This window comes from Mobula birostris, chromosome 17 (assembly GCF_030028105.1).
Source record: "Mobula birostris isolate sMobBir1 chromosome 17, sMobBir1.hap1, whole genome shotgun sequence".
Taxonomy (NCBI): domain Eukaryota; kingdom Metazoa; phylum Chordata; class Chondrichthyes; order Myliobatiformes; family Myliobatidae; genus Mobula; species Mobula birostris.
Genome location: NC_092386.1, coordinates 23,350,932 through 23,378,544, shown reverse-complemented (window position 1 = coordinate 23,378,544; position 27,613 = coordinate 23,350,932). Strand labels below are relative to the sequence as shown.

Sequence of the window (27,613 nt, the reverse complement as noted above, 5' to 3'; positions counted from 1 at the left end):
GCCACTGCCTGTAAGGATGTTTTCCCCGTCTGTGTGTGGGTTTTCTCTGGGTGCTCCAGTTTCCTCGTACAGTCCAAAGATGTACCGGTTGGTAGATTAATTGGTCATTGTAAAAAGTCCCATGATTAGGCTAGGATTATTGTTTCTTGGTATCCTTCTTATAGATTATCCTCTTTATCAATGTATAGTTACGTATGAGAGTAGAGAGAAAATGGAATCAAGGTGTCCCGTGAAGTGGGGCGGGGGGCTGCTGGTGGTATGAACTTGGCACAGACAGTTTATCTTCTCGTTAAAATCTAGAAGCAAAGATAGTTGTACAAAAAGCTAGAGAAACTCAGCGGGTCAAAGAGCATCAATGGAGGAAAATGGACTGCAGATGTTTCAGATCGAATCCCCTTTCTCTGGAGTGGTGGTTGGTGCACTGAAGGTAGCAGACGCGAAAAGAAAATCCTTCTCGATGGCTGAGAAACGATGTCTGGATTTAGATCATATTATCTACTGAGGAAATGAGCTGCCAGGGTTATCAGAAGTCAGATCGTCAATAAACAAGAACGCCACCTAAATTACCGAGTTTAATGAACATAACAAAAAAATGCTGGCAGCATCTTTGGAGGCAGAGCCAGGAGTTAAATTCTCAGATCCAAGACCTCTCAGAGCTGCAGAATTTAACGGAGCCAAGGGGTGCATGGAGACAAGATTCTGCAGATGCTGGAAATCTTCACACAGAATTCAAGAGGAAGGCAGCATTTATGAAGAATAAACGGCCGACGTTTCGGGGAGTCCTCAGTAAGGGTCTCGGCCCGAAACGTCTATTCCCCTCCAAGGATGCTACCAGACCCACGGTGTTGCTCCAATTGAGCCGAGTTGCGGGGTCTGAGGGGAAGGCTGCTGCAGTCACGTACATCACCCCCGTCCCGCGACCGCTCCGGAACACTGTCACGTGACCCAAACCGGCCGACCGCCTGCGAGCCAATCCGATGGGCAAGTAATATGACATCACACCGCGCGGGACCTGATTCACCTCGACCAGCTCTCAAAACGGTAGCGCGCTGCCAGCCTCAAGTCCCGCCTTCCTCCCCCCGCCACCGACTGTAGACAACTTGCGATTGGATGGGGAAAGCCGTCAATCGCGTGACGCGGCACCGGTCTCGGCGATCCATTCAAGGAAGCGTGAGCGATGAGTGCTGGAAGCAACGGGAGCTTCGACATCGATACCCAGAAAAAAATGTGAGTGTATACCACAGCTTTAGCTATTCTAAAAGACTTCCACTCGAATTTTAATCCAACTGCAAGTCTGGTAAAAGTTTCAGATAACGGTGTCAGTCCCAGAGAAACAAATTTGCAAAATGGGTTAAGGTATCCATCCTAGTTGAAGGGTCGAGTCCGTGGCAAATGACTAGTCTTGGGCGAAGGCTTTGATTCTACGAAAAGTTGGCAGTTCCGGGGAAAGAAATCTTCAAAGTGTGGTGTCAGTATTGGGTTAAAAGGTCAACCATATCACGAAGGTGTTGATCCATATTCTGTCAACTGTATGGTCTTTGGGGAAGGATAAGCAACTACCAACCAAGAGAATTGTCAACGGCTTGCTTCCACTGAGGGGCTGCAAAATACGGGGCAGGAGGTCCTGATAGATGGGTGTGTAGTTGTGAGATAGTGAGCTTTTTTCTTTTCCCCAAGGCCATGTGGATTTGTTCTGGGTTCCCCAATATTCTCCTCTATCCCAAAGACATATAGGTTGGTAGTTTAATTGTTTCTAGTGTCTGAGTGAATGGTAGAATCTGGGAGGGACTGTGAGGAGCAGGTCTTCTGTACACCAGTTAAATAGTTTCAAGGTTCTCCACTCCACTTGTCATGGGCCAGACATTCCCAAGTGACCTACTAAAAGTATATAGAACAATGGAGACAATGATAAGGTAGCTAGTCAGAATCTTTTTCCCCATGGTAAAATGAAGAGTTGTCTATATATTTTCAAGTCAGGATCGTGTTTGGCCTGGAAGACAACTTCCAGATGATGGCCTTCCCATGCTTTTGCTGCCTGTCCTTCTAGCTGGTAAAGGTAATCGGTCTGCTGTCTAAGGAGTTGATGCACTGCATCCTGTAGATGGTACAAATTTCTGCTGTTTTGAGTGAGTGAATGGGCGTGGATGGGATGCTTGTCAAGCCAACTGTTAAATATCCTGTATGACGTCGAGTTTCTTGAGTGTTGTTGAAGTTACCGCATCCAGACAGGTATAGAGTATTCAAACACACTCCTGACATAAGCCTTGTAGATGTTGGACAGGTTTTGGGAAGTTAGGAGGTGAATTACTTTCTACAGGATTCCTAGACTTTGACCTGCTCTTGTAGCCATATTGTGTACAGGTCGACCTTCATTAATCCGGCACCCTTGGGACCTGAGGAGTGCCGGATTAGTGAAAATGCCGAATTACAGAAGGATCACATTAAGCATAATCAGTGCTGGATTATAGGTAGTTGGATTAGAGAAGGTCGATTTGTGTATAGTTATTCCTGTTCAGCTTCTGATTGATGGTAACCCTCAAGATATTAATAATGGTAGATTCAGTGATGGTCATGCCATTGAATTTCGGGAGTCATAACTGGATTTTCTCTTGTTGTCTTGAAAATTTCTTGGTGTCTGCCTGATGATCTTATACCATGATTGAACTCAGGGTCCAGCATCCATTGCTGAAATCTGGTTTCAGGCATGTGAACAAGTATATCATGCTTGACAAATGGCAAGTTCAATATTTTTGACAACTCTTAGGACCTGGTTGTATGCGGTGGTAAACAGTTCTGTCAGTGACCGCTGTCTACCTTTGGTACCATCTTTCCATTCTGCACTTCAGCTTTTCCTCATTTTTCCCTTCTCTACCTCATCTTTTCTAGTTCCATGTTTTGGGCTCTCTCCAGGTCCCAGTAAACTTTCTGTGTGATTGTTCTGGAGTTTTTTAATAATATGTTCGCCAATGCGCACTTAGTTTTCATGATTGTGGATGGCTCAATGTCTGCTACTGATTACTGTCCAAAAGGTAGGCTTGCATCCTGTTGCTCATGTATGGAAGACCAAACACCAATTTCCTTAACTCCCAACATACCTTGTCTTTTTCTTTCTTTGCTCAGATAGGCTAAATTCAATCTTTGGCATCCTGTGTAACTTCAGCATCGAAAATAAAAGGTCTCGCTTTTAAATGAACAGCAATGATCATTTTGCTGGTTTCTCATTTTTGTTGTCCCTGACAACCTTCATTACCTTCAAACCCTTTTCATTGTTTCTCACACACTTTCTTCCCAAATACCCTTGAGGACAGCACAATGGTACAGGGGCTGCTCAGGACTCTAGCAGGCTGGGTTCATTGCTAACTTCCGGTACTCTGCGTGGAGTTTGCACAGTCTCCTTGTGATTGTATGGGTCTTCTCTATGTTTTCCACCTTCCTCCTACATACCAAAGATAAGAAAGTTGATTGCCTGTTGTAAATTTCTTCTGGTACCTGGGTGAGTGATAGATGTGGGGGGATCAAAATGGGATCAGTGCAGGATTACCTTAATTAAGCATTTAATAGTCAATACATTCTCAGTGGGTTCAAGAGCCTGTTTGTGCTAAATGATAAATATTCCACATTGCATTTGAAATATTTGGCATTGGCCAGTTTATAGTACCATGTTGAAACGCTTATTGTATGCTTTCCTCACAATCTGCTGTTCTTACAGGTGACAACAGTAATATCGTTTCTTGGGTAAATGGTGGATTTTAAAATGGAAGTAGACTTTGGATGGATGATGGTAGTGTGCAAGGACATTATTGGAAATTAGATGAACAGGTACCAAGCTAGCGTGGCCCCTCACTTTGACCTCCTAAAAATTAATTATTACTTCAACTGGAGGCTTATCTCCCGTATCAATTTTTAGTGCTAGAGTCAGTTAATGGAAGGTCAAATTTAGAATTAGATGGAGAATGTGTATTAAAAAGAATTCAGGGTTATATCTCAGCCTCAGTATTTAATACTGCTGTAGTCTGGCTTCCTGTACTACAGCGGTCCCCAAACACCAGGCCGCGGACCGGTAGTGGGCCGCACAGCATGTGCTACCGGTCCGCGAGGAAACGCTATGAGTCAGCCGCACCTTTCCTCATTCCCTGTCACGCACTGTTGAACTTGAACATAGGGTTGCCAACTGTCCCGTATATTGCCGGGGCATCCCGTATATTGGGCTAAATTGGTTTGTTCCATATGGGACCGCCCTTGTCCCGTGTTTCCGCCGCTAAGGTAGAGTGTTCCGATGAAACTTTTGTGCCGAAATGGCATAAAGTGAAGAAGCAATTACCATTAATTTATATGGGAAACATTTTTGAGTGTTCCCAGACCCAAAAAATAACCTACCAAATCATACCAAATAACACATAAAACCGAAAATAAATAACACTAACATATAGTAAAAGCAGGAATGATATGATAAATACACAGCCCATACAAAGTAGAAATAATGTATGTACAGTATAGTCAGGAAGATGAAGGCAAAAGCGATTTGTGGGGGAAAAACATCGGCACGTACTCACATGCGCACATCACATGCACACGTCACGCATGTGCAAACAGGTGCCTGCGCAAGGCTTCATGGTCATGGTAGTCTTTCCTGGGGTAGAGTGTCCCAGGATTTGGGAATGCTACTTTTGTCCCTTATTGGGAGTGAGAAAGTTGGCAACCCTAACTGTGAAAGACGTGTTGAGGTGAGTTTAACCCCACTTGAACAACCCCCCCACCCCCGCCCCTGGTCGACTGGTCTGCAAGGATATTGTCAATATTAAACTGGTCCGCAGTGCAAAAAAGGTTGGGGACCCCTGCTGTACTACATAGTATTTACAGTAACTGCTGTCCTTTTGTTTAGAGTGTGCATATGCTTTCCTGAAGTATGTCTACGCAAGCTTTGCACGTTGTGGTAAACCTTTGCTGCCTTAAATAATTTAATTGCTTTTTAATGAAAAACTGGTATATGTAGGGGAATGGAAAGGGATGATTTTTGCAGGAAGCATTCCTTAAATAAGGCAACCTTAAAGATGTGAGTAGAATTCTGTTCATATGAATTTTTTCTCTGAAAGTTCACCTTTAGCAGTGCAATTCAATACAAAAGTAAAGAGGTTATGCTTTAGTTATAAAGAGCATTGCTGAATCCATTCTAGACTACTGTGTATAGAATGGTTATTATTTAAGGTGTTCCTTAAATGTTTCCCAACTCTGTTCCACCTGTCTCAGGGGGATAAGTTTACTCTGAAAATTCCATTCATTACCTCATGGTAGCTATTTCTGCTGAAAGGTTGCTGAAATATTTTTTAACCATCATAAACCTTTTTTTAAGAAGTTTTTTATAGTTTGTTTTCTTTTGAACTGCTGGTAAACTTGCATTGTTTTGGAAAATCACAGCTTCTCATGAGAATCTTTCTGAAATGATTGATTTAATAACAACCTTGTAACTGCAACCTCAAACACTGCTCAACATTTCATGTGATTGTTGTTTCGTATTGACACAAAACACCTGCTCTTGGGTATTGTGCTTATCCATACCAAGTATTTGATCATTTCTATCCATGAATAGTAGCAATGAAATGTAGAAATTCTGAAACTGGTGTGATTTTAAACTCAAACAGAAAGCTAGTCACTCTCCTTGGGAATCCTGTCTATTGCACTAATATACTTGTGGGCAGAATCAGAATCAGGTTTACTGTGACTGACGTGTCATGAAATTTGTCCTTTTGCAGCAGCAGTACAGTGTAATACATAAAAACTACTATAAGTTTCAATTAAAAATATATAAATTAGTGGTAAAGGGGAGCAAAATAGATTGTGCTGGTGGTTCATGAGTATTCAGAAATCTGATGGTGGAGGAGAACAAGCTGTTGAGGTGTGTCCTCGGGCTCCTGTACCTCCTCTCTGATAATAGTAATGAGAAGAGGGCATGTCTCAGAGGCTGAGGCTCCTTAATGATGGATGCCGGCCATCCTGAGCTATCACCATTTAAAGATACAGTAATGAGGAGTAGATGCACTATTGACAAACTGATCAGACTGAGACTTCAGCTCTGCCTTCCTGTTGACCCGAGATAATCTTCCACCCCCAGTGCTTATCAAGAATTTATGTATTTCTGCCTTAAATATTCAAAAATCCTCCTTCCATTTGGGGAAGATGGTTCTGAATACCCATGTCCTCTGACAGAATAAAAAATACCACATTCCTGTCTTAAATGAGCTAGTTCTCTTTTCTTGCACAAGAGCAAAAGTCCCCTACAAAAACCATTCTGGGAAAATCCCCCAGTACTGTGTATGTTTCAGTAAAAACCCCTCTCACTTTTCCCATTTCCAATGGACACAAGCCTAGCTTATCCATTGTTTTCCTCAAAGACAACCCATCCATTTCCAAGTATTAGTCTAGTAAACTTTATTTGAACAGCTTCCATCCTTCTTTAAATAAAACCAACACTATACATGGTACTCCACATGTGGTTTCACCATTACTCTTTATAACTAAAGCATAACATTTCTTATATTTAATTCCCCTCAATATAAACAATAATATTTTGTTAGCTTCCTTAATTATTATATATACAGTACTTGTATACTCACCTTTTATGAATTATTCAACAGGAGAGTAAGAACCCATTGTAACTCGTGGCTCTGAAATCTACCAACCGTTAGATAATGTTTTTTTTTTGTGTATGCTTCCACCTAAAGTACCATATTTTGCCACATTATACTCCATTGCCAAATCTTTGCTTTCTCACACAACCTACTGGACTTGTGTATATTTGTAGCTCCTCGTGTCTTCCTCGCAATTTTCTTTCCAACTATTTTTGTGCCATCAGCAATTTTTAGCAATCATACTTGTGGTGCCTTTGTTTAAGTCATTTATATAAACTATAGAAAGTCATAGAGTCACCTGATTAAGAAACAGGCCCATCATCCACTTAGACCGCACCAACTATAAAGTATCCAATCTTACATTAATCTTGTGCTAATTCAATTTTACTTTTGTTCACATTTCCTTGTTTCAACAAAACTGTTTATTCTTTGTCTGAAGTTAGTAATCAATATCAAATGTGCTACATTGAAAGTTTTATTTCAATGAAAATTTATTTAGAATATGTCCTAAATCTGTAATTCTGTTCATTCTCATGAATTCCATCTAAAAGTAGAAATGAAAAGTTAACCTTTCTGGGAAATTATCTGATGCCTAATGTTTTTAAATTTCCAGTTTAGTGGAAATGGAACCTTTACCAGATGCACAAAAATTAGCTACAGAAGTTGAAAACATTCTTGTTAATTATTACAACATTGGAAATGAGGAGTGGAGAATTACAAAGAAAACGGTGAGTATCTCTGATGTTGATCAGGGTACTGCATTTAAAAGGGATTCTTGCTGATGTCATGAGAATTGGGATAGGAAACCACATATCCTATAGTATGTCTTATGCTCTTATTTCCAAGTTTGCCCATGGCACTGTTCACCATTTCTCTTTCCGTTTAAAGAAAGAAATAATCAGAATAAAATAAATTACAGATGTTGAAAGTCTGAAAATAAAAACAGAAAATGCTGGAAGCATTCAGCAAATCAGGCAGCAGCAGTGGAATGAGGAACATGGGCAACATGCTGGGTCAAAGATCTTTTCTAGAACGAAATGGTATTTGACCTGAAACATTAACTTTGTTTTGCTGTCCATAGATACTGCCTGACATTCTGAGTGTTTCTGAAGCATGTTCTCGTTTGATTAGAGGAATACCGGTGTATTTTTAGTACAGATTTATAGCTCCCAGTTTTCATTGCTTCGTAGAATTCCACATTCTTCAGAAAGGTTTATAATTTCTCTGTTTGATAACAGCCCAGATAATTTGTAATTTAATAATGCACACACAGTGGCCACTGAGTATATGTTCGTGGTCATCTGCTGCTCTAGCCCATCCAATTAAAGGTTCAATGTGTTGTGCATTCAGAGATGCTCTTCTGCATACCACTGTTGTAATACGTGGTTATTTGAGTTGCTGTTGCCTTCCTGTCAGCTTAAACCAGACTAGCCATTCTCTTCTGACCGCTCTCATTAAAAAGGCATTTTTGCTCGCAGAACTGCCACTCACTAGATGGCTTTTGTTTTTCGCACCACTCTCTGTAAACTGTAGAGTAGTGGTAACCTTTTTAAGCCCAAGATCCCCTACCTCGGCCTTAGTGAAAGGCAAGATCTACCCACTAAATCGTTTGGAAAAAAAACAACTCAGATTGTACTTCCAACTTGAGGCCTGTTATTTGGGTTAATTGTATTTGAATTACATAAAATGCTTTTGTCAAACTTTCAAATTAATTCAATCAAGAAAACATTGTAACTAGCATATCAAACAGGCCATAGCTGTCTTTTTAAGAATATTACAATACTTCATACCTTTTGTAGTAACTTCTACTTTGAAAAAGGACCACTCGTCAACTTCATGTCCAAAGGAACAACTTTATCTGGGATGGCAAAACCAATGCGGCGTAGGGGCTTATACACACATGCGCAGAAAAGACCGGAAGTAAAACCCCGCAACCCCGGAAACAACCTCTGTTTACAAACAGCTTTCCGTAGCGGGAGTATTGCTATGTTACTATTATCCTAATTGGAATTTACCTATCTTTATAATGCTCACGTTACACACTTCTCCCCCTTTAAATTCCAACATTCCCCAAATGGAAGAGAGCAGGAGAAGATGGTGACGCGACGCAGCTCGCAGCAACCACTCCGGTGGTGATGTCTGTTATTTGTCAATTAGGGTGCCGTGCACAATCCTGATTTGATGGAGACGGACGTGATAGCACGGAGGAACATCTGGTGAAACTTCTGAAATGCCTGCTTCGCTGCTGCTGCTACTATGTGGTCCAGAAACTCCAGAGGAGAAGGCTCCGAGTCCTTGGCTTTGCTTGTTGCTCGGCAGCCGGGGCGGAGTCAAAGCACTCGGCAGAGAATGGTGCTCGGAGAGGCGGTGTAGGAGGGGCTGGTCGGAGGCTCGAAGTTTTCGGACGGTCTCAGAGTCCGCTGCGGTCGGGTGCTTCCAATGGTGCTGCATTGGCAAGTTTGCGGCGCTTGGAGGTTCACGGCAGGAAGAGTTTCTCTCTTCTGCCGCCTGCGTGAGATGATGAGTCTATTGGGACTTTGAGACTTTTTTTTTACTGTGCCCATGGTCTGCTCTTTATCAAGTTATGGTATCGATTTGCACTGTTGTAACTATATGTTATAATTATGTGGTTTTGTCAGTTTTAGTCTTGGTTTGTCCTGTGTTTTCTTGTGATATCATTCTGGAGGAAGGTTGTATCATTTTTTAATGCATGCATTTCTAAATGACAATAAATGAGGACTGAGTGTCCTCATAATCTAATCTAATGTAAAAGAACTAGAAACAAAACAAAAACAGTGGTGTCATTATCTTGTGTACCTCTGAAACTTATACTAGTGTCTAGGGTTGCCAACTTTCTCACTCCCAAATAAGGGACAAAAGTAGCAGTCAAATATGGGCACTTGTGTTTACCCCAAGAAAGACTACCATGACCGTGAAGCCTTGCGCGGGCACCTGTGAGCACATGCGTGACGTGCGCATGCATGTACGTGCCGATTTTTTTTTTCTACAAATCACTTTTGGCTTAATCTTCCGGATTCTGTTAAGTGAAACTACACTGTACATACATTATTTCTACTTTATATAGGCTGTGTATCATATCATTCCTGCTTTTACTATATGTTAGTATTATCTTAGGTTTTATGTGTTATTTGGTATGATTTGGTAGGTTATTTTTTGGGTCTGGAAACGCTCAAAAATTTTTCCCATGTAAATTAATGGTAATTGCTTCTTCGCTTTACGCCATTTCGGCTTATGAACGGTTTCATAGGAACACTGTACCTTAGCGATGGAAATATGGGACAAGGGCGGTCCCGTATGGGACAAACTAACTTAGCTCAATATACATGATGTCCCGGCTAATACGGGACAGTTGGCAACCATACTAGTGTCTCAGTAACAGCTTACCAATACAAAACATCTGAAAAACATGGCAGATTCAACATTCAGTCTAACAAAGGAAACTGTCCTTTCAAATATTCAGTCTGTCAGGAGGTTTGCAAGGGCGCTGTGCTGCAACAGATGAAAATTATGAAATCTAAGTACAGGAGCTGTCTTACTGACAGACACCTCACAGACTGTCTCAAACTGGTTGTCTGTAGTTATGAGCCAAATTTCAGGGAACTAGCAGAAAGTATTCAGCCCCAGTCATCACACTGAGTGTAACAGTCAATTTTTATTCATTTATTTTTCGTGTTGAAATAAAATTAAATAATGAGACATAGAATTAAAGGTGTTGTAATGTGAGCATTATAAAAATAAGTAATACTAATTATGATAGTATTTCCAGGGAGCAGGGTCTTACTTCCGGTCTTTTCTACCGCGGTGCATGGTGGGGGAACTACACACATGCGCACTAGACAGAAAGAACGGAACTAAAACCCTGCAACCCGGAAACGATCTCTCTTTACAAACAGCTTTCAGTAGTGGAAGTATTGCTATATTACCATTATCCTAATTAGTATTACTTATTTTTATAATGCTCACATTACAACAGTATTTGCGTATTTATTTATCATTTTTTTGGGGATCTACTGGGAAAGCCTCAAAGATCAACCAGTTGGCGACCACTACTGTAGAGATTATTGTGCGTGACAATCCCAGGAGATCAGTAAATTCTGAGATACGTAAACCACCCTGTCTGGCACCAACAACTATTCCGGGGTCAACATCACTTAGATCACACTTCTTCCCCATTCTGATGTTTGGTCTGAACAACTGAACCCCTTGACCATGTCTTCATGCTTTTGTGGGGAGTTGCTGCCACATGATTGGCTGATTAGATATTTGCATTAACAAGATGCACCTAATAAAGTGGCCATTGAGTGTATATAAAATATGGTTTCCTCTTCAGTTGCACATGGTAAATTGGAATGTATGACTTCCTTTTGTTGTCTTTATTATCCTTGTGTTCACAGTTAAGAGTTTTGCAATTAAGATGCATTCAAAAATCAGCTCTGTTTGTAAAGCTTTGCATTTTATATTTCCTTTCATTTTATGATTTTTTTAACCTTGTTTTTTACAGAAGGATGTAACTATTTGGAGGAAACCCTCGGAAGAATTTGGGGGATTTCTGTAAGTATTCATTCAAATTTGATGATTACATTTAAATTAAAAAGTTTTAATGGGTAAGGTTTGGGTATTACAGAGTAAAGCAAAAGAATAGAATAAGTATTAGATGAGTTTAACAGAAAATATAAATCAGTTTTTAAAGGCACATAAGGAAGCTTTCATTGTCAGTAACTTTTAAATTTTTAAGTGCCTTATAGTGAATGAAGTACTTTTGAAGCAACGTCCATGTCATAAAGAAGGGAATTAAATAAATAAGGATATAATGATGAAAGATAATCTGTTAGTCTCAGAAAGATTTTAGCAAATCTTAAACAATAACGAATATATATATCTTGTCATTTTCATATTGCTTTCTAATATACGATGAAACTGAGCCTGGTAGAGATAATATCAGCATCCAAAGGATAATCTATTTTTTTTTTAAAAAGGTTAATGGGACTAAGCATGTAAAAACACCAAGGGATAGGTTGTATGCATACTAGGAAAGGGTAAAATAACCGGAAATCATGATTTGATGAAAATCTTCTGAAATGGAATGAGACTGAAAAGTAGCATCCTGTTTCCTCAGTCAGTCTGGGGCGGTGGGGGGGGGGGTCATTGCAATTTATGAAGAATGCATGCGGTTACAAGTGGTTTATTGGGCAACAAGCAGAAAAATGTTCTTTTAAAAGACAACTGATGTAGAAAATGCATTGCAAACTTCTCTATAGTGAAAAGTTAATTTGTTTGGATAGAAGAGCACCTGTGGAGATGTTTAACAAGACATTTGAATGTAATTCTCAGCTACAAAACTCAAGGAATGGTGAAAGAGGCTCCCAACAGAATAGTGAATTTCATTCGACCTGGCCCATGTAGATTAGACTGGGACAGTCTGATGACCTCTTTGGACATAGTTGGGGAATTTGAACAGGTATCATGATTTACTATACAAATGACACTTTGCACTCTTATTTTTAATTGCATTTACAGGGAGATCCTGCTCTGGGATCTTGCAGGCAGGAAAATCAAATTTTTTCATGTGAATTTCTTAAGCTTCTTCACTGTCCAGCTTTCTAACTTGTGCTTTTTAGAAATTTTATCTTTATTTCTTTTTCCTAACACGAGAGTATGCTATAATATGTTTGCGAAGAAAAAGGATTTCAGGATGTATATTGTATACATTTCTCTGACATTAAATGTACCTATTGAATAATAATTATAATTGCTAACTTTAATTGACTTTATTAAGATGAAGGATGTAAGATTTGGTATTTGTGCCTTTCTGCTGACACAGCGGTGTTGCAGTTGATTGTGAGGTTGAAGGCTGTTGAGGAACTCAGTCAGAATGAAACTTCGAAGCTCATGCCTGCATGCTGTCTAGTACAGTGATTGTTTCTGTGGCCAGACACCACTCCAGCCATCACCTTTCAAGTTTTCCTCATTGTGACCTTGTTGGAAGTCTAGGCATTCTTGCAGTACAAGATTTCTCTCCTTGCATCTATGACACCGATGAGCATTTGTAAGTCAGCACAAATTTATACGTACTATCCTGGTTTTCCTCTAGCCTCTCTGTCAACCTTTGCAGGCATTAGGTGTTCTGTTGCTATCGGTGGTTATTGGAAAGTGTGTCTAATGGGAATAATATGTGACAGAATTTGTACAGGTCTCCCAAGTTAAATTTTGAGTTTTTAAAAATTAACATAGTTCCCATTTTTTTTTACCACATCCTAGTACTTTACAGAGGTTTTTATTTTGCCTATTTCACAACCCTTTTAAGTGGGAAATGACTGAAGTATGTTCAATTCTTGTCAAAATTCACTGAAATCCATTTTCTAGGTAAATGAAATGCTTTTCATCTGGTTTAACATGTGAATGCCAATAGTAGGTGTCGGGTGGGAAGAACTATAATTCCATGCACACACCTTGACAGATTAAACACAAAATGGTGAAGTTCAGATAAATACATGAAATCTCGTAGTATCCTGTTGGACAATATCTAGTAACATGAGGAAACGAATTGTAGCAGCAGAGATGTGGTTTTTGAGGAGGATGCAAAGAATATCATGGACGAAACGAATATCTAATGAGGATGTCATGAACAGAGCAAACACAAAAAGAGAAATAATGTATGAGATCATGAAAAGGCAACGTAATTTCATTGGACATGTGATTAGGAAAGAGGAGTTAGAATGCACAGTAATTATGGGAAAGATTGAAGGGAAGAAAGCAAGAGGAAGACAAAGACAAATGAGGATGGAGACAGCAGCTAGAGAACTGGAAATAAATACAAATGAATTGATCCACTTGACCTGAAACAGGAGTGTGTGGGCCATGGCAGTCAAAGCTCAAACTGGGCATGGCACCTGATGATGATGATCCTGTTCAACGTTTCTGGACTCCTCAAATATTTCAGTGCAACTCTTGCCAGTGAAAGCCTTTGTAGCAGCCCAAAAATCTCTAGAGAGATGAGAAGGCAACTATGGAGTGCCCAATTGCATCAAAATTAGCCTTGCCCCACCGTAAGATTTTAACTTTAGATTAATCCTACCTTTTTCATAACTATTTTAAAACTAGTAGAATTAGTTTATAGGTTCCAAAATGCTCCCCAAATGACTCTTCAGTCACTCACCCTACTTCACTTCCCAATAGGAATTCGATTGTTGCCTCCTCTGTAGTAGGGACTTCAATATATTAGTTGTGAAAATTCCTCTGATACAATTAATAAATTTCACCCTATCCAAGCTCTGAGCCCTATGACATTCCCTGTCAATGTTAAGGGTATAGAAGTACACTTAAAAGGAAAAATCAGGAGAGTAAAAAGAGGACATGACGTAATTTTGTTAGATAAGGTAAGAGAGAGTTTTAAGAATTTCTGTAAGTATATTAAGAACACAAGATACCTAGGGCAAGAATAGGGCCCATTAAGAACCAGTGTAGAAGTCTATGTGTGAAGCCACAGGGGATGGATGAATGCTTAAATGAATATTTCTCATCTGTATTTACTATAGGAAAAGACCATGGAAGCTAGGGGATTCAGAGAAGAGAATAATGATGTGTTGAACCATATCCACATTACAAAAGTGGAAATGCTGGTGGTCTCAGGATGTTGGTGAGACCATACTTGGAGTACTGTGTACAGTTTTGGTTGCTGAGCTACTGAAAGGATATCATTAAGCTGGGGAGGATGCAGAAAAGATTCACAAGGATGTTGCCAGGACTGGAGAACATGAGTTATAAGGAAAGACTGGACAGGCTGGGGCTTTTTTTCCCTGGTGTGAAGGAGGCTGAGGAGTGACATTAAGAGGTGTATAAAATCATGAGGGAGATAAATCAGGTGAATGGTCAGTCTTTTACCCAGAATAATGGGTAAAAGAGGGCACGGATTTAAGGCGAGAGAGGAAAAGTCTGAAAGCAACATGAGATTTTTAGAACAATGGATGTTAGGTCAGAGCTGTCAGAGGTAGTGGCAGAGGTGAGAATTGCAAGATTTTAAAAAGTAACTTAGACAGGAGCATAGATAAGATGCAATTCTTCATGTATCCCAATGATACCCAACTCTACCTGTCCCAATCTGTAAATAAATATAAATTGAATAATTGCCAACTTCCTAGAATTCAATATTAAGAGATTGGAGCTTTGCTATTGCTCCTGGTCTCTGTCACAAATTTCCTAGCTATTAACCTAATTTGAACTTCTGCTAAGAGTCTGAGGCTGAGTTGGCTATGTATTCATGTTGGTTCTAACCACATATTTGTGATGTTACTTAGATTGCCAACAGCTATGTTCATTAACTTGATCCCATTGCTGAATCATTTAACTTTTAATCCCTAGATTTAACAATTCCAGCCTTGTACTGCAGTTATTCCATTTCTAACCACAATAAACTTGCAAGTCAGCTGCCCTTATTCAAACTTTAAGTCTCAATCATCCACAATCTCGGTGCCTGCTGGTATGTATTGCTTCTGAACCAGCATTTTAGTTGGTTTACAAATCTACCTCATGATCATTGCCTTCCCTATTCTGTAATTTCTTCCAGTTTACAGCCCTCCCTCCAAGAACTCTGCACTCCACCCTTCCTGGTTTCGTGCATATTCCCAAGTGGTGCACCATTAATTGATCATGCTTTCCACCAAGCTTTGTGATTCTATCCTTAAAGCTCTCTGCCTGTCTCTCTTTTCAAAGTACTTCTTAAGACCTGCCTCTTTGATTAGGCTTTCATTGTCATTTCGTTGTATGGCTTGGTACTAAGTAGTGGTCCATTTTGTAGAGCCACTACCTCATTATGCCAGAGGCAAGAATCTCAAACACTTTTTGGGTGTGATTATTGTTGGACAGTATATGGATGGAAAAATAGGAATGGGTCAAGGAAAGATCTTTAGGATATTTTCTTTTTCTTTAATCTTTTTATTAATTTTCAGGTTCATAAATATAGTAACAGTAGTAATACAAAGAGATTGGAATTACATTATTGGTGATAGACATATGCAAATAAAACTACAGATAATACAAGTATAGTAGACCTCCCAAACTCTCGATATAGTTAATCATGATAAAAGGAAAAATAACAAAAAAAATCACAAGGAAAAAAAACACCAAAGTGAAAAAAACACTAAGGGAAAAAAAACTAAATTAAACTAAGCCAAAAACTGATCTAAACAAAACAGAACAAGGCTGGGCTAATATATTACATTGAATACAATCATTAATGTCGTCAACTCCGCTCCTCTATCCATATTTTCCAGATTAGTGGTCACCAACCTTTTTAAGCCCAAGATCCCCTATCTTGACCTTAGTGAAAGGCAAGATCTACCTACTAAATCGTTTAGAGAAAAAGCAGCTCATTTTGTACTGCCAATTTGAGGCCTTTTATTTGGGCTAATTGTATTTGAATTGCACAAAATACTTTTGTCAAACTTTCAAAATTAATTCAAACAAGAAAACACTGTAACTAGCATATCTTTCTTTAAGAATATTACAATACTTCACACCTTTAATTCTAAGCTTCATTATTTAATTTTATTTCAACACGAAAAATAAATGAATAAAAATTGACTGTTGCACTCAGTGTGATGACTGGGGCTGAATACTTATTGCTAGTTCCCTGAAATTTGGCTCATAACTACAGACAGCCAGTCTGAGACAGTATGAGAGGTGTCTGTCAGTAAGACAAATCCTGTACTTAGATTTAATAATTTTTCATCCGTGAAAATGCAATTTCACATGGATAAGTTGACCCGAAGTAGGCACTGACTTTTAATGCTATAAAACCAACGTGCACACTGCGCATTGCTGGGGCCCCATCAGTAGTACTTACCACCAGTTTATGAATGTGGTTGTCATTTTCATGGGCATATTTTTTAAACTCATTGTAAATATCCTCACCTCTTGTTCTCTCCTTTAATTGCAAAAGAGTGAGAAGTCCTCCTTTGTTGTAAAATCTTGGAAAGCCATTCTGACAAATACAACAAGCTGAGCTGTTTGCATTACATCCAGGGTTTCTTTAAATTGTAGTGAAAAATATCCATGTCCTCTGACAGTGACTGTGCCCTCCTTGTCACTGTTGCAGGGCCAAGCGGTATATTATGAATTGCGGTTGTGATGTCGTTTTTGTTTTTAAAGCATTAAAAACAGTCTCTGTGGTAATGACTATTGCTTCCTTGAATAAATCGCCATCTGTAAAAGGCTTCTTGTGTTTAGCCAAAAGGTGACTTACACGAAGTGATGCTTCAATAGCAGCCTTATTTTGAGCAGCATGTTTTGTGAAAAACGATTGCTGGGCCTTCAGCCCTGATTTCAGCTCCTCAACTTTCCTGGCACGAATTGTGCTCTTTGGGGGGTAGGTGTTTTTAAATTTCTGGTGGTTGGTGTTGTGGTGCTGCTCCAGATTCCCTCTTTTAGTCAGTGCTCGTGTTTGGCGGCGCAACATACATACACACTTGTCTTTCACCAAGGTAAATAGAAATTCCTCTTCCCATTCTGTTTTTGCCTTCTTTCGTGGAGTCTCCACCATGCTATCAGGATTATCACCAGCGAGTGCTGTATATTGATGTTTGCGATAGTCTGTACTCTTATCCAGTGATCCCCAACCTCCGGGCTGCGAAGAATGCAGCAGTACAGCGGTGGCCGGGATGCACCCAGCACATCTTTAAGAAAAAAAGCCGAAATAAACAAGCTAATTAATTAGGTGCCGCCTGGCACGTAAATGTCGGCGATTCGCCTCTGATCTGGGCCAACATTTACATGCCGGGCGGCACCTAATTAATTAGCTTGTTTATTTTGGCTTTTTTCTTCAAGATGTGCTGGGTGCATTCCGGCCACTGCTGTACTGCTGCATTCTTCGCGGCTCAGGGGTTGGGGCCCACTGTGTATCTAATTTAATTGGTCACTTTGCGGCACAAGCTACGCTGAAAATGCAGTTCATGGCAGGGGTGCTACACACATGCGCACTGGGCAGAAAGAACGGAACTAAAATCCCGCAACCCAGAAACAATCTCTCTTTACAAACAGCTTTGTAGCAAAATGTATTGCTATATTACCATTATCCTAATTAGTATTACTTATTTTTATAATGCTCACATTACAACAGTACTTGTGTATTTATTTTTGATTTTTTTCGGGATCTACTGGGAAAGTCTCAAAGATCGATGGGTCGGCGACCCCTACTCTAGATTAATAAAAAGGGTTCGGAAAAGGTCAAGCTACATCATATGAAAGTGTTGAATAAATGGCTTCCAAGTCTCTTCAAATTTAACTAACGGATCAAAAATGACACTTCTAATTTTTTCTAAATTTAAACATGATATAGTTTGGGAAAATCATTGAAATGTAGTAGGGGGATTGGTCTCTTTCCAATTCAAAAAAAAAATTGATCTTCTAGCCATTAATGTGACAAGTACGATCATCCAACGAGCTGAAGAGGTTAAAGAGCTAGGATATTTTTAAAAAAAAGTTGTAGTGCAGTGGAGAGGAAAATGAAGATCTCTGACTACAAACTGGATGAAGAATGGAACCAGGTGAACATAATACTCTGGATGACTGGACAGATGCACTGTAGAAAGATGGTGCAGTTTGAGTGGAGTTTGTACATTTTTCCTGTGATCACATGTTCTAGTTTTCTCGTGTTGGGGTGGTTAATGAGAATGTGGAGAGAATAAAGTATGGGGTTAATGTAGGATAAATGTTAATGGGTTGGTGACGGTTAACATGGACTAATCTGCTGATGATTCTGTTTCCGTGTTATCTCACTTACTATGTGACTTGAACTGATTTAAGTTCTGTTCTGTTGTAGGTGTTAACTAAATATTTTATTGCTGTTCAGAAAAATACACATAGAAAAAGAGATATTGGAGAAAGCAGTATGTATATTGATACCCAACGATTTTATACAGCAGGGTTGTTGTTTGATGCATTACACTACAGCAGGACAATTATGGAATATGATCGCCCCAAGAGAATTCATTGACTTCTCCTATACCACAGATTACCAGGATGGGCTGCTGACTTGTGGTAAGCACATGTAGCTAAGCATATAGAATTCTTCTCTCTTCTTCCCTAGTAGGAAATGGATGTTCTAAACTGCTTTTTTCCATAAATCAACTGAGACAGGGAATCTGGAAGTTATGGGATTATTGCTAAATAGAAATTATAAAACTATTCCATGTACAACATTTTTGTAGCTGATTTTGCTGAGATTTTTTCATGCATATGGGGAAAAATTAACTCTAGTAGCCCATATTCAGTGGCAGGAGCCGAGCACAGCGACGAGGTTTCTCACAGATTGGTGACGCTTGTTTAAAAGGAGAGCTTTGCAGGTGTTTGGGCCCATTCCGGCAGAGCACAACGAATTAAAATACAGAAGGGAGAAGTGGGGCGGCCATTGGTGGGAGTAGGTCTGTGGTGAGAGTAGCAGTGTCAGGCTTTGGCTCAAAGGAGGCGTTGGCTCTGGCTAAGTTTCTGTTAAGGTTCCCCTTTTTTTTTCCTCTTACTGTACCTAGTTGTGTGTTCTTTATGTTGGATGTTGGAGTCTTGGGAGATCCAGAGTATCCCAGGGAACTACATCTGCGTGGTGTATCCAGGTGAAGGTCCTTAAATGCCGTGTTAGGGATCTGGAGCAACAGCTGGTACGGGAGAGTTATGAGATAATCAATCAGAGTTACGGGGAAGTAGTCACCCCTAAGTTGCAGGAGGTGAGTAGCTGGGTGATTGTCAGTAGAAATGGAAACATGAATAGGGCTGCTCTGTGCTAACTGCCTGTGGCCATTCCCCCCGAAAATAAGTATACCGTTTTGGATACTGTTGTGGGGCGGACCTCCCAGCAGAATGCCATGGAGACGAGCTTACTGGCACTGAATGTGGGTCCGTGGTGCAGAGGGGGAAGAGGAAGAAAAGGGGAGCAGTAGTGATTGGGGATTCAATAGTTAGAGGCACTGACAGGAGATTCTGTGGATGTGAATGGGACATCTGGATGGTATGTTGCCTCCCAGTTGCCAGGGTCAGGGACATCTCCGATCGCATTCCTAGCATTTTGGAGGGGGAGGGAGAGCAGCAGGATATCTTGGTACATATTGGTACAAATGACGTAGGAAGGAAGAGCAAAGCAGTCCTGAAGAGAGCCAGGTAGAAAGCTGAGAAGCAGGACCTCCAGGGTAGTATTTTCCGGATTGCTACCTGTACTACATGCCAGTGAGGGTAGAAACAGGATGATTTGGCAGATAACTGCTTGGCTGAGAAGCTGGTGCAGGGAGCAGGGCTTCAGGTTCTTGGATCATTGGGATCTCTTCTGGGGGAGGTATGACCTGTACAAAAGAAATGGGTTGTACCTGAACCTGAAGGGGACCAATATTCTCGCAGGCAGGTTTGTTAGAGCTGTTGGGGAGGGCTTAATCTAATTTGGCAGGGGGGTGGGAACCAGAGAGAAGGGACTCAGGATAGGATGGATGGTAAAAAAGCAAAGATAGCACGCAGTCAGGAAAGGCGGGCAGATGATAGGACAAAATTGCAGCCAGCAGAGTGAGTATCTGTGCATTAGGGATGCAGAATCAAAAAGGATAGCAAATACAGTACTCAGAGTGTTGTATCTCAGTGCACAGAGTACAAGAAATAAGGTGGATGATTTTGTTGCACTAGATCAGATTTTCAGGTATGATATTGTGGCCATCACTGAATTGAGGCTGAAGGATGGTTGTATTTGGGAGCTGAATGTCCAAGGTTACACATTGTATCGGACAGATAGGAAGGTAGGCAGAGGGGGTGGCGTGGCTCTGCTGGTAAAGAATGGCATCAAATCAGTAGAAAGATGTGACATAGGATCAGAAGATGTTGAATTCTTTGGGTTAAGAAACTGCAGGGTAAAAGGGCCTAATGGCAGTTATATACAGGCCTCCCAACAGTAGCTGGGATGTGGACCACAGATTACCATGGGAAATTGGTGTGTCAAAAGGGCAGTGTTACGATAGCCATGGGAGATTTTAACATACAGGTAGATTGGGAAAATCAGGTTGGTAATGGATCTCAAGAGAGTGAGTTTGTTGAATAACTATGAGCTGGCTTTTTAGAGCAGCTTGTTGTTGAGCCTACTAGGGGACCAGCTATATTGCATTGGGTGTTTATGTAAAGAACTAGAGACGATCAGGGAGCTTAAGGTAAAAGAACCCTTAGGAGGCAGTGATCACAATATGATTGAGTTCAATGAAATTTGATAGGGAGAAAGTAAAGTCTGACATAGTAGTATTTCAGTGGAGTAAAGGAAATTACAGTGGTATGAGAGAGGAGTTGGCCAAAGTAAATTGGAAGGAGATGCTGGCAAGCATGACAGCACAGCATCAGTGGTGTGAGTTTCTGGGAAAAATGAGGAAGGTGCAGGATAGATGTATTCCAAAATTGAGAAAATACTCAAATAGCAAAATAGTACAACCATGGCTGACAAAGGAAGTCAAACCAAATGTAAAAGCAAAAGGGCACAAAACAAAGCAAAAATTAGTGGAAGATAGAGGATTGGGAAGCTTTTAAAAACCTACAGAGAGCAACTAAAAGAAATAATAGGAGGGAAATATGAAAGCAAACCAGCAGACAATATCAAATTGGATAGTAAAAGCTTTTCCAAGTATGTTTTGAAAAAAGAAATGAGAGATGACAATGGATAGAGGACCGCTAGAGAATGAGGCCAGAGAAATAATAATGAAGGCCAAGGAGATGGCTGAATTAACTGAGTAGTTTGCATCAGTCTTCACTGTGGAAGACAATGGCAGTGTGGCAGATGTTGAAGGGTGTGAGGGAAGAGAAGTGAGTGCAGTTACTATTACAAGTGAGAAAGTGCTTAAAAAGCTGAAAGACCTAAGGGTACATGAATCACCTGGACCAGATGAACTGCACCCTTGGGTTCTGAAAGAGGTATAGGTAGAGATTGTGCAGGCATTAGTAATGATCTTTCAAAAATCATTGGACTCTTGGCATGGTGTCAGAGGCAGGAAAATTGCAAATGTCACTCCACTCTTTAAGAAAGGAGGAAGGCAGCAGAAAGCATATTATAGACCAGTTAGCTTGACCTTTGTGGTTGGGAAGATGTTGGAATCAATTGTTAAGGATGAGGTGATGGAGTACTTGGTACAATAGACCATTGTGCAGAAGTAGACCATTCGACCCTTCGAGCCTGCACCGCCAATCTGAGATCATGGCTGATCATCTACTATCAATACCCGGTTCCTGCCTTGTCCCCATAACCTTTGATTCCCCTATCCATAAGATACCTATCTAGCTCCTTCTTGAAAGCATCCAGAGAATTGGCCACCACTGCCTTCTGAGGCAGCGCGTTCCACACCTCCACAACTCTCTGGTAGAAGAAGTTCCTCCTCAACTCTGTCCTAAATGACCTACCCCTTATTCTTAAACCATGCCCTCTGGTACTGGACTCTCCCAGCATCTGGAACATATTTCCTGCCTCTATCTTGTCCAATTCCTTAATAATCTTATATGTCTCAATCAGATTCCCCCCTCAATCTCCTTAATTCCAGCATGTACAAGCCCAGTCTCTCTAACCTCTCTGCGTAAGACAGTCTGGACATCCCAGGAATTAACCTAGTGAACCTATGCTGCACCTCCTCCACAGCCAGGATGTCCTTCCTTAACCCTGGAGACCAAAACTGCACACAATACTCAGGTGTGGTCTCACCAGGGCCCTGTACAAATGCAAAAGGATTTCCTTGCTCTTGTACTCAATTCCCTTTGTAATAAAGGCCAACATTCCATTAGCCTTCTTCACTGCCTGCTACACTTGCTCATTCACCTTCAGAGACTGATGAACAAGTACTCCTAGATCTCTTTGTATTTCTCCCTTACCTAACTCCACACCGTTCAGATAATAATCTGCCTTCCTGTTCTTGCTCCCAAAGTGAATAACCTCACACTTACTCACATTAAACACCATCTGCCAAGTTTCTGCCCACTCACCCAGCCTATCCAAGTCACCTTGAATTCTCCTAACATCCTCATCACATGTCACACTGCCACCCAGCTTAGTATCATCAGCAAACTTGCTGATGTTATTCACAATGCCTTCCTCTAAATCATTGACGTAAATCGTAAACAGCTGTGGTCCCAATACCGAACCCTGTTGCACCCCACTAGTCACCACCTGCCATTCCGAGAAACACCCATTCACTGCTACCCTTTGCTTTCTATCTGCCAACCAGTTTTCTATCCATGTCAATATCCTCCCCCCAATGCCATGAGCTCTGATTTTACCCACCAATCTCCTATGTGGTACCTTATCGAATGCCTTCTGAAAGTCAAGGTACACCACATCCACTGGATCTCCCGCGTCTATCTTCCTGGTTACATCCTCGAAAAACTCCAATAGATTAGTCAAGCATGATTTGCCCTTGGTAAATCCATGCTGGCTCGGCCCAATCCTATCACTGCTATCAAGATATGCCGCTATTTCATCTTTAATAATGGACTCTAGCATCTTCCCCACTACTGATGTTAGGCTAACAGGGCGATAGTTCTCTGTTTTCTCCCTCCCGCCTTTCTTAAAAAGTAGGATAACATTAGCCATTCGCCAATCCTCAGGAACTGATCCTGAATCTAAGGAACATTGGAAAATGATCACCAATGCATCCGCAATTTCCAGAGACACCTTCTTTACTACCCTAGGATACAGACCATCTGGACCTGGGGATTTGTTAGCCTTCAGTCCCATCAGTCTACTCATCACCGTTTCCTTCCTAATGTCAATCTGTTTCAGTTCCTCTGTTACCCTATGTCCTTGGCCCATCCATACATCTGGGAAATTGCTTGTGTCTTCCGTAGTGAAGACAGATCCAAAGTACTTATTAAATTCGTCTGCCATTTCTTTGTTTCCCATAACAATTTCTCCCAATTCATTCTTCAAGGGCCCAACATTGTTCTTAACTATCTTCCTTCTCTTCACATACCTAAAAAAAACTTTTGCTATCCTCCTTTATATTCCTAGCTAGCTTGCATTCATACCTCATTTTTTCTCCCCGTATTGCCTTTTTAGTTAAGTTCTGTTGTTCCTTAAAAATTTCCCAATCATCCGTCTTCCCACTCACCTTAACTCTATTATACTTCTTTTTTAATGCTATGCCATCTCTGACTTCCTTTGTCAACCACTGTGGCCACTTTCCCCCCTTTGAATAGTTCCTTCTCCGGGGGATGAACTGATTTTGCACCTTGTGCATTATTCCCAAGAACACCTGCCATTGCTGTTCCACTGTCTTTTCTGCTAGGATATCCGACCAGTCAACTTTGGCCAGCTTCTCCCTCATGGCTCCATAGTCTCCTTTGTTCAACTGCAATACTGACACTTCTGATCTGCCCTTATCCCTCTCAACTTGCAGATAAAAACTTATCATATTACGGTCACTACCTCCTAATGGCTCCTTTACTTCAAGATCACTTATCAAATCCTGTTCATTGCACAACACTAAATCCAGAATAGCCTTATCCCTGGTTGGCTCTCATACAAGCTGCTCCAAAAATGCATCCCGTAGGCACTCTACAAACTCCCTATCCTGGGGTCCAGTACCAACCTGATTTTCCCAGTTCACCTGCATGTTGAAATCCCCCATAACTACTGCGACATTTCCTTTGCCACGTGCCATTGTTAACTCCCTATTCAACTTGCACCCAATATCCATGCTACTGTTTGGGAGCCTGTAGATAACACCTATTAGGGTGCCACAGAACAAGATAGAACATTGTTTCCTTAAGGGAAATTCCTTCCTGATGAACCTGTTGGAATTCTTTGAGGAGATTACAAGTAGGATAGACAAAGGGGATGCAGTGGATGTTGTATGTTTGGATTTTCAGAAGACCTTTGACAAGGTGCCACACATGAGGCTGCTTGCCAGATTAAGAGCCCATGGTATTACAGTAAAGTTACTGTCATGTTTAGAGCATTGGCTGATTGATAGGAGGCAGTGAGTGGGAATAAAAGAATCCTTTTCTGATCGACTGCCAGTGACTAGTGGTGTTCTGCAGGGGTCTGTGTTGGGACCGCTCTTTTTTATGCTGCATATCAATGATTTAGATGATGGAATAGATGGCTCTGTTGCCAAATTTGCAGATAATATAAAGATTGGTCGAGGGGCAGGAAGTGTCTTAGACAGATTAGGAGAATGGGCAAGAAAGTGGCAAATGAAATACAATGTTGGAAAATGCAAGGTCATGCACTTTGGTAGTAGAAATAAATGTGCAGACTATTTTCTAAACCAGGAGAAATCCAAAAATCTGATGCAAAGGAGCTTGGGAGTCCTTGTACAGGACAGCATAGAGGTTAACTTGCGAGTAGTCAGTGGTGAAGAAGGTAAATGCAGTGTCAGCATTCATTTCAAGAGGTCTGGATTACAAAAACAGGGATATGATGCTGAGGTTTTATTAGGCACTGGTAAGGCCTCACCTTGAGTATTGTGAACAGTTTTGGGCTCCTTATCTAAGAAAAGGTGTGCTGGCATTGGAGAGGGTTCAGAGGAGGTTCACAAAGATGATTCCAGGAATGACAGGAACGTTTGATTACTTTAGGTCTGTACTCGCTAGAATTTAGAAGGATGAAGGGAGATCTCATTGAAACCTTTTGAATGTTGAAAGCCCTAGACAGAGTTAATGTCGAAAGGATGTTTCCCATGGTGGAAGAGTCTAGGACAAGAGAGCAGAGCCTCTGGATAGAGGGACATCCATTTAAAACAGGGACGCAGAGAAATTTTTTTAGCCAGAGAGTGGTGAATTTGTAGAATTTGTTACCACAGGCAGCTGTGAAGGCCAGGTTGTTGGGTATACTTAAGGTAGAGATTGATAGGTTCTTGATTGGACATGGCATCAAAGGTTACGGGGACAAGGCTGGGGAGTGGAGCTGAGGAGGGGAAAAAAGGATCAGCTGTGATTGAATGGCAGAGCCATTGACCTAATTCTGCCCCTGTGTCTGTGTCTTATGGTCTTGTATTCACGAAACCACAATTCAAAACAGAAGGGATATTGTTTCTATTAAATTACTTAGTGTTTCTTGGAAGTTGCTTCAGAGGTCTAGATTATTGATGCATGAGTACAGTAATCATAGCCTCAGGCTAAGCATATAGCCTGAGGTTAAGAACACAAGAGTTTTACTGTACAAGTTAAACCTCTTCTCATTTAAAATGACCTAATTAATAATTGGAACGCACACAAAATGCCGGAGGAACTCAGCAGGCCAGGCAGCACGTATGGAAGGATACAGTTGATGTTTCGGGCGAGACCCTTCATAAGGACTGGGGATAAAAAGATGAGGAGTCAGAGTAAGACTTGCTGTGAGAAAGTGTTACTCTGACTCCTCATCCATTTTTTGCTAGTGCTGATGAAGGGTCTCAGCCCAAAATGTCAACTGTACTCTTTTCCATAGATGCTGCCTGGCCTACTGAGTTCCTCCAGTATTTTGTTGTGTTGCTTGGATTTCCAGCATCTGCAGGTTTTCTCTTGTTTGTAATTAATAATAATTGTAATTGGTATTTTATTCAATTTAAAGCTGTAAATAAAACTACATTGTAAAAATTACTTCCTTCTACTACAAAGGGTTTAGTTATATTAGGGAGGAATTATTCAAATTATCTAATTGTATTAAAGTATAACCTTTTTTGTTACTCTATCACAGGAGTCAGTGTTGAATATGGGGAGAAACAAGAGAAGTTTGTTCGTGGATTTAATCACCCATGTGGATGGTTTTGTATTCCTATGAAGAGTGACTCTGACTACAGCCTCTTAACTGGTTTCATTCAGACTGACTTACGTGGAATGCTGCCACAAACATTGGTGGATTCTGCAATGGGAAGTTCATTAGTCAATTTCTATAATGACCTCCGGAAAGCTTTAAAAACTTAAGCTTTACTTCAGATTTTAAAAATGCTTATTTTCTAATTAATTATGCAATCATCCTACTGTGTTATAGAGCTCAGGTTGGTATTAAGTGCAATATTTGTTGGCAATGGCCAGTCTTACTCTGATTCCTCATTTAATGTTCTAGTTGTATGTACAAATAAAATATTACAACTTCAATATAGCTATTAGAAAAATTTACGGGTAATAGATTTTAATTTTAAACTTGATATACTGCATTCAGATTTCATAATCTGTTCAAAAATTTAACTATGGTAGTTCAACAAATCAGGAAGATTTGTTTAGACTTCAGATTGAAGACTGAATGTTTCCATGAGGTACAGTTCTGGAACATTTATAAAAATGGCACAATATGGTTTCATTTGGAGCCATGGCAGCGTATTTTTAATGAGTGGACCATGTCTTGCAAATTCCATGTGTAAATATAATTCCCATACATTTGGTGAAAATGTGCATATAAACACTGTACCATTTCTGGAATTGTATGTAAAGCATTGACTTAACTAGCTGATTTCCCTGATGGCTTTAAGCTTTTAAACCAGATCCACTCCTTGAAGAGGTGGGGTTTTGGATTCTGGCACGCAGTCAGAAAGAAGTTTGGGTATCCTACTTTGAAATTGTAGGAGAGGATACCCAAGGAAAGAAATGGATCACTGGCAAACCCCACCTCCATCAAATACTCAGCTTAGAAAACGTCTGCAAAATGCTGAGAAATCTGATCCATTGGTATCGGTGTTAAATTAATTTCTTTTATCTGTGGCAGACTGGGAATACATAAGTGGAGGTGTTCTTTTTTTCAAAGTTCAAGTTTAAAGTAAATTTATTATCAAAGTACATACCGTATGTGTCACCATATGCAATCCTGAAATTCTTTGTCTTGTGAGTATACTCAGTAAGTCCAATAACCATAATAGAATCGATGAAAAACTGCACCGCTGAAATGGCAAACTGTGTAAGTATAAAAGAAATAATAAATAAATAATAAAGATCAAGAATATGAGATTGAGTCTTTGAAAGTGAGTCCATAGGTTGTGAGAACAGTTCAGTGCTGGGGCAAG

At 40.4% G+C, this 27,613-nt stretch overlaps 1 protein-coding gene across 4 annotated transcripts; it reads left to right on the top strand.

Annotated features, from left to right (window-relative positions):
- The first annotated feature begins 1,130 nt into the window (after window positions 1-1,130).
- Window positions 1,131-27,613, top strand: stard4 (StAR related lipid transfer domain containing 4). Of its 4 annotated transcripts, XM_072281058.1 has the most exons (7): window positions 1,170-1,227; window positions 3,710-3,819; window positions 7,240-7,354; window positions 11,149-11,198; window positions 11,979-12,105; window positions 18,563-18,680; window positions 26,314-27,613. In XM_072281058.1, the coding sequence occupies exons 2-7, from the start codon at window positions 3,812-3,814 to the stop codon at window positions 26,538-26,540; spliced, it is 645 nt and encodes a 214-aa protein (XP_072137159.1). In that variant the 5' UTR covers window positions 1,170-1,227; window positions 3,710-3,811; the 3' UTR covers window positions 26,541-27,613. The 4 variants fall into 4 exon arrangements, with proteins under 4 accessions (XP_072137158.1, XP_072137157.1, XP_072137160.1 ...); XM_072281057.1 differs by lacking the exon at window positions 3,710-3,819 and having other exon boundaries at window positions 1,131-1,227; window positions 18,566-18,680; XM_072281056.1 differs by lacking the exon at window positions 3,710-3,819 and having other exon boundaries at window positions 1,131-1,227.

Coding starts and splice junctions, on each gene's coding strand:
- stard4 (XM_072281056.1), top strand. CDS start 1,178: ATGAGTGCTGGAAGCAACGGGAGCTTCGACATCGATACCCAGAAAAAA. Junction 11,199..11,978: donor GAAGAATTTGGGGGATTTCT/GTAAGTATTCAT, acceptor TGTAATTCTCAG/CTACAAAACTCAAGGAATGG. Junction 18,681..26,313: donor GGATGGGCTGCTGACTTGTG/GTAAGCACATGT, acceptor ACTCTATCACAG/GAGTCAGTGTTGAATATGGG.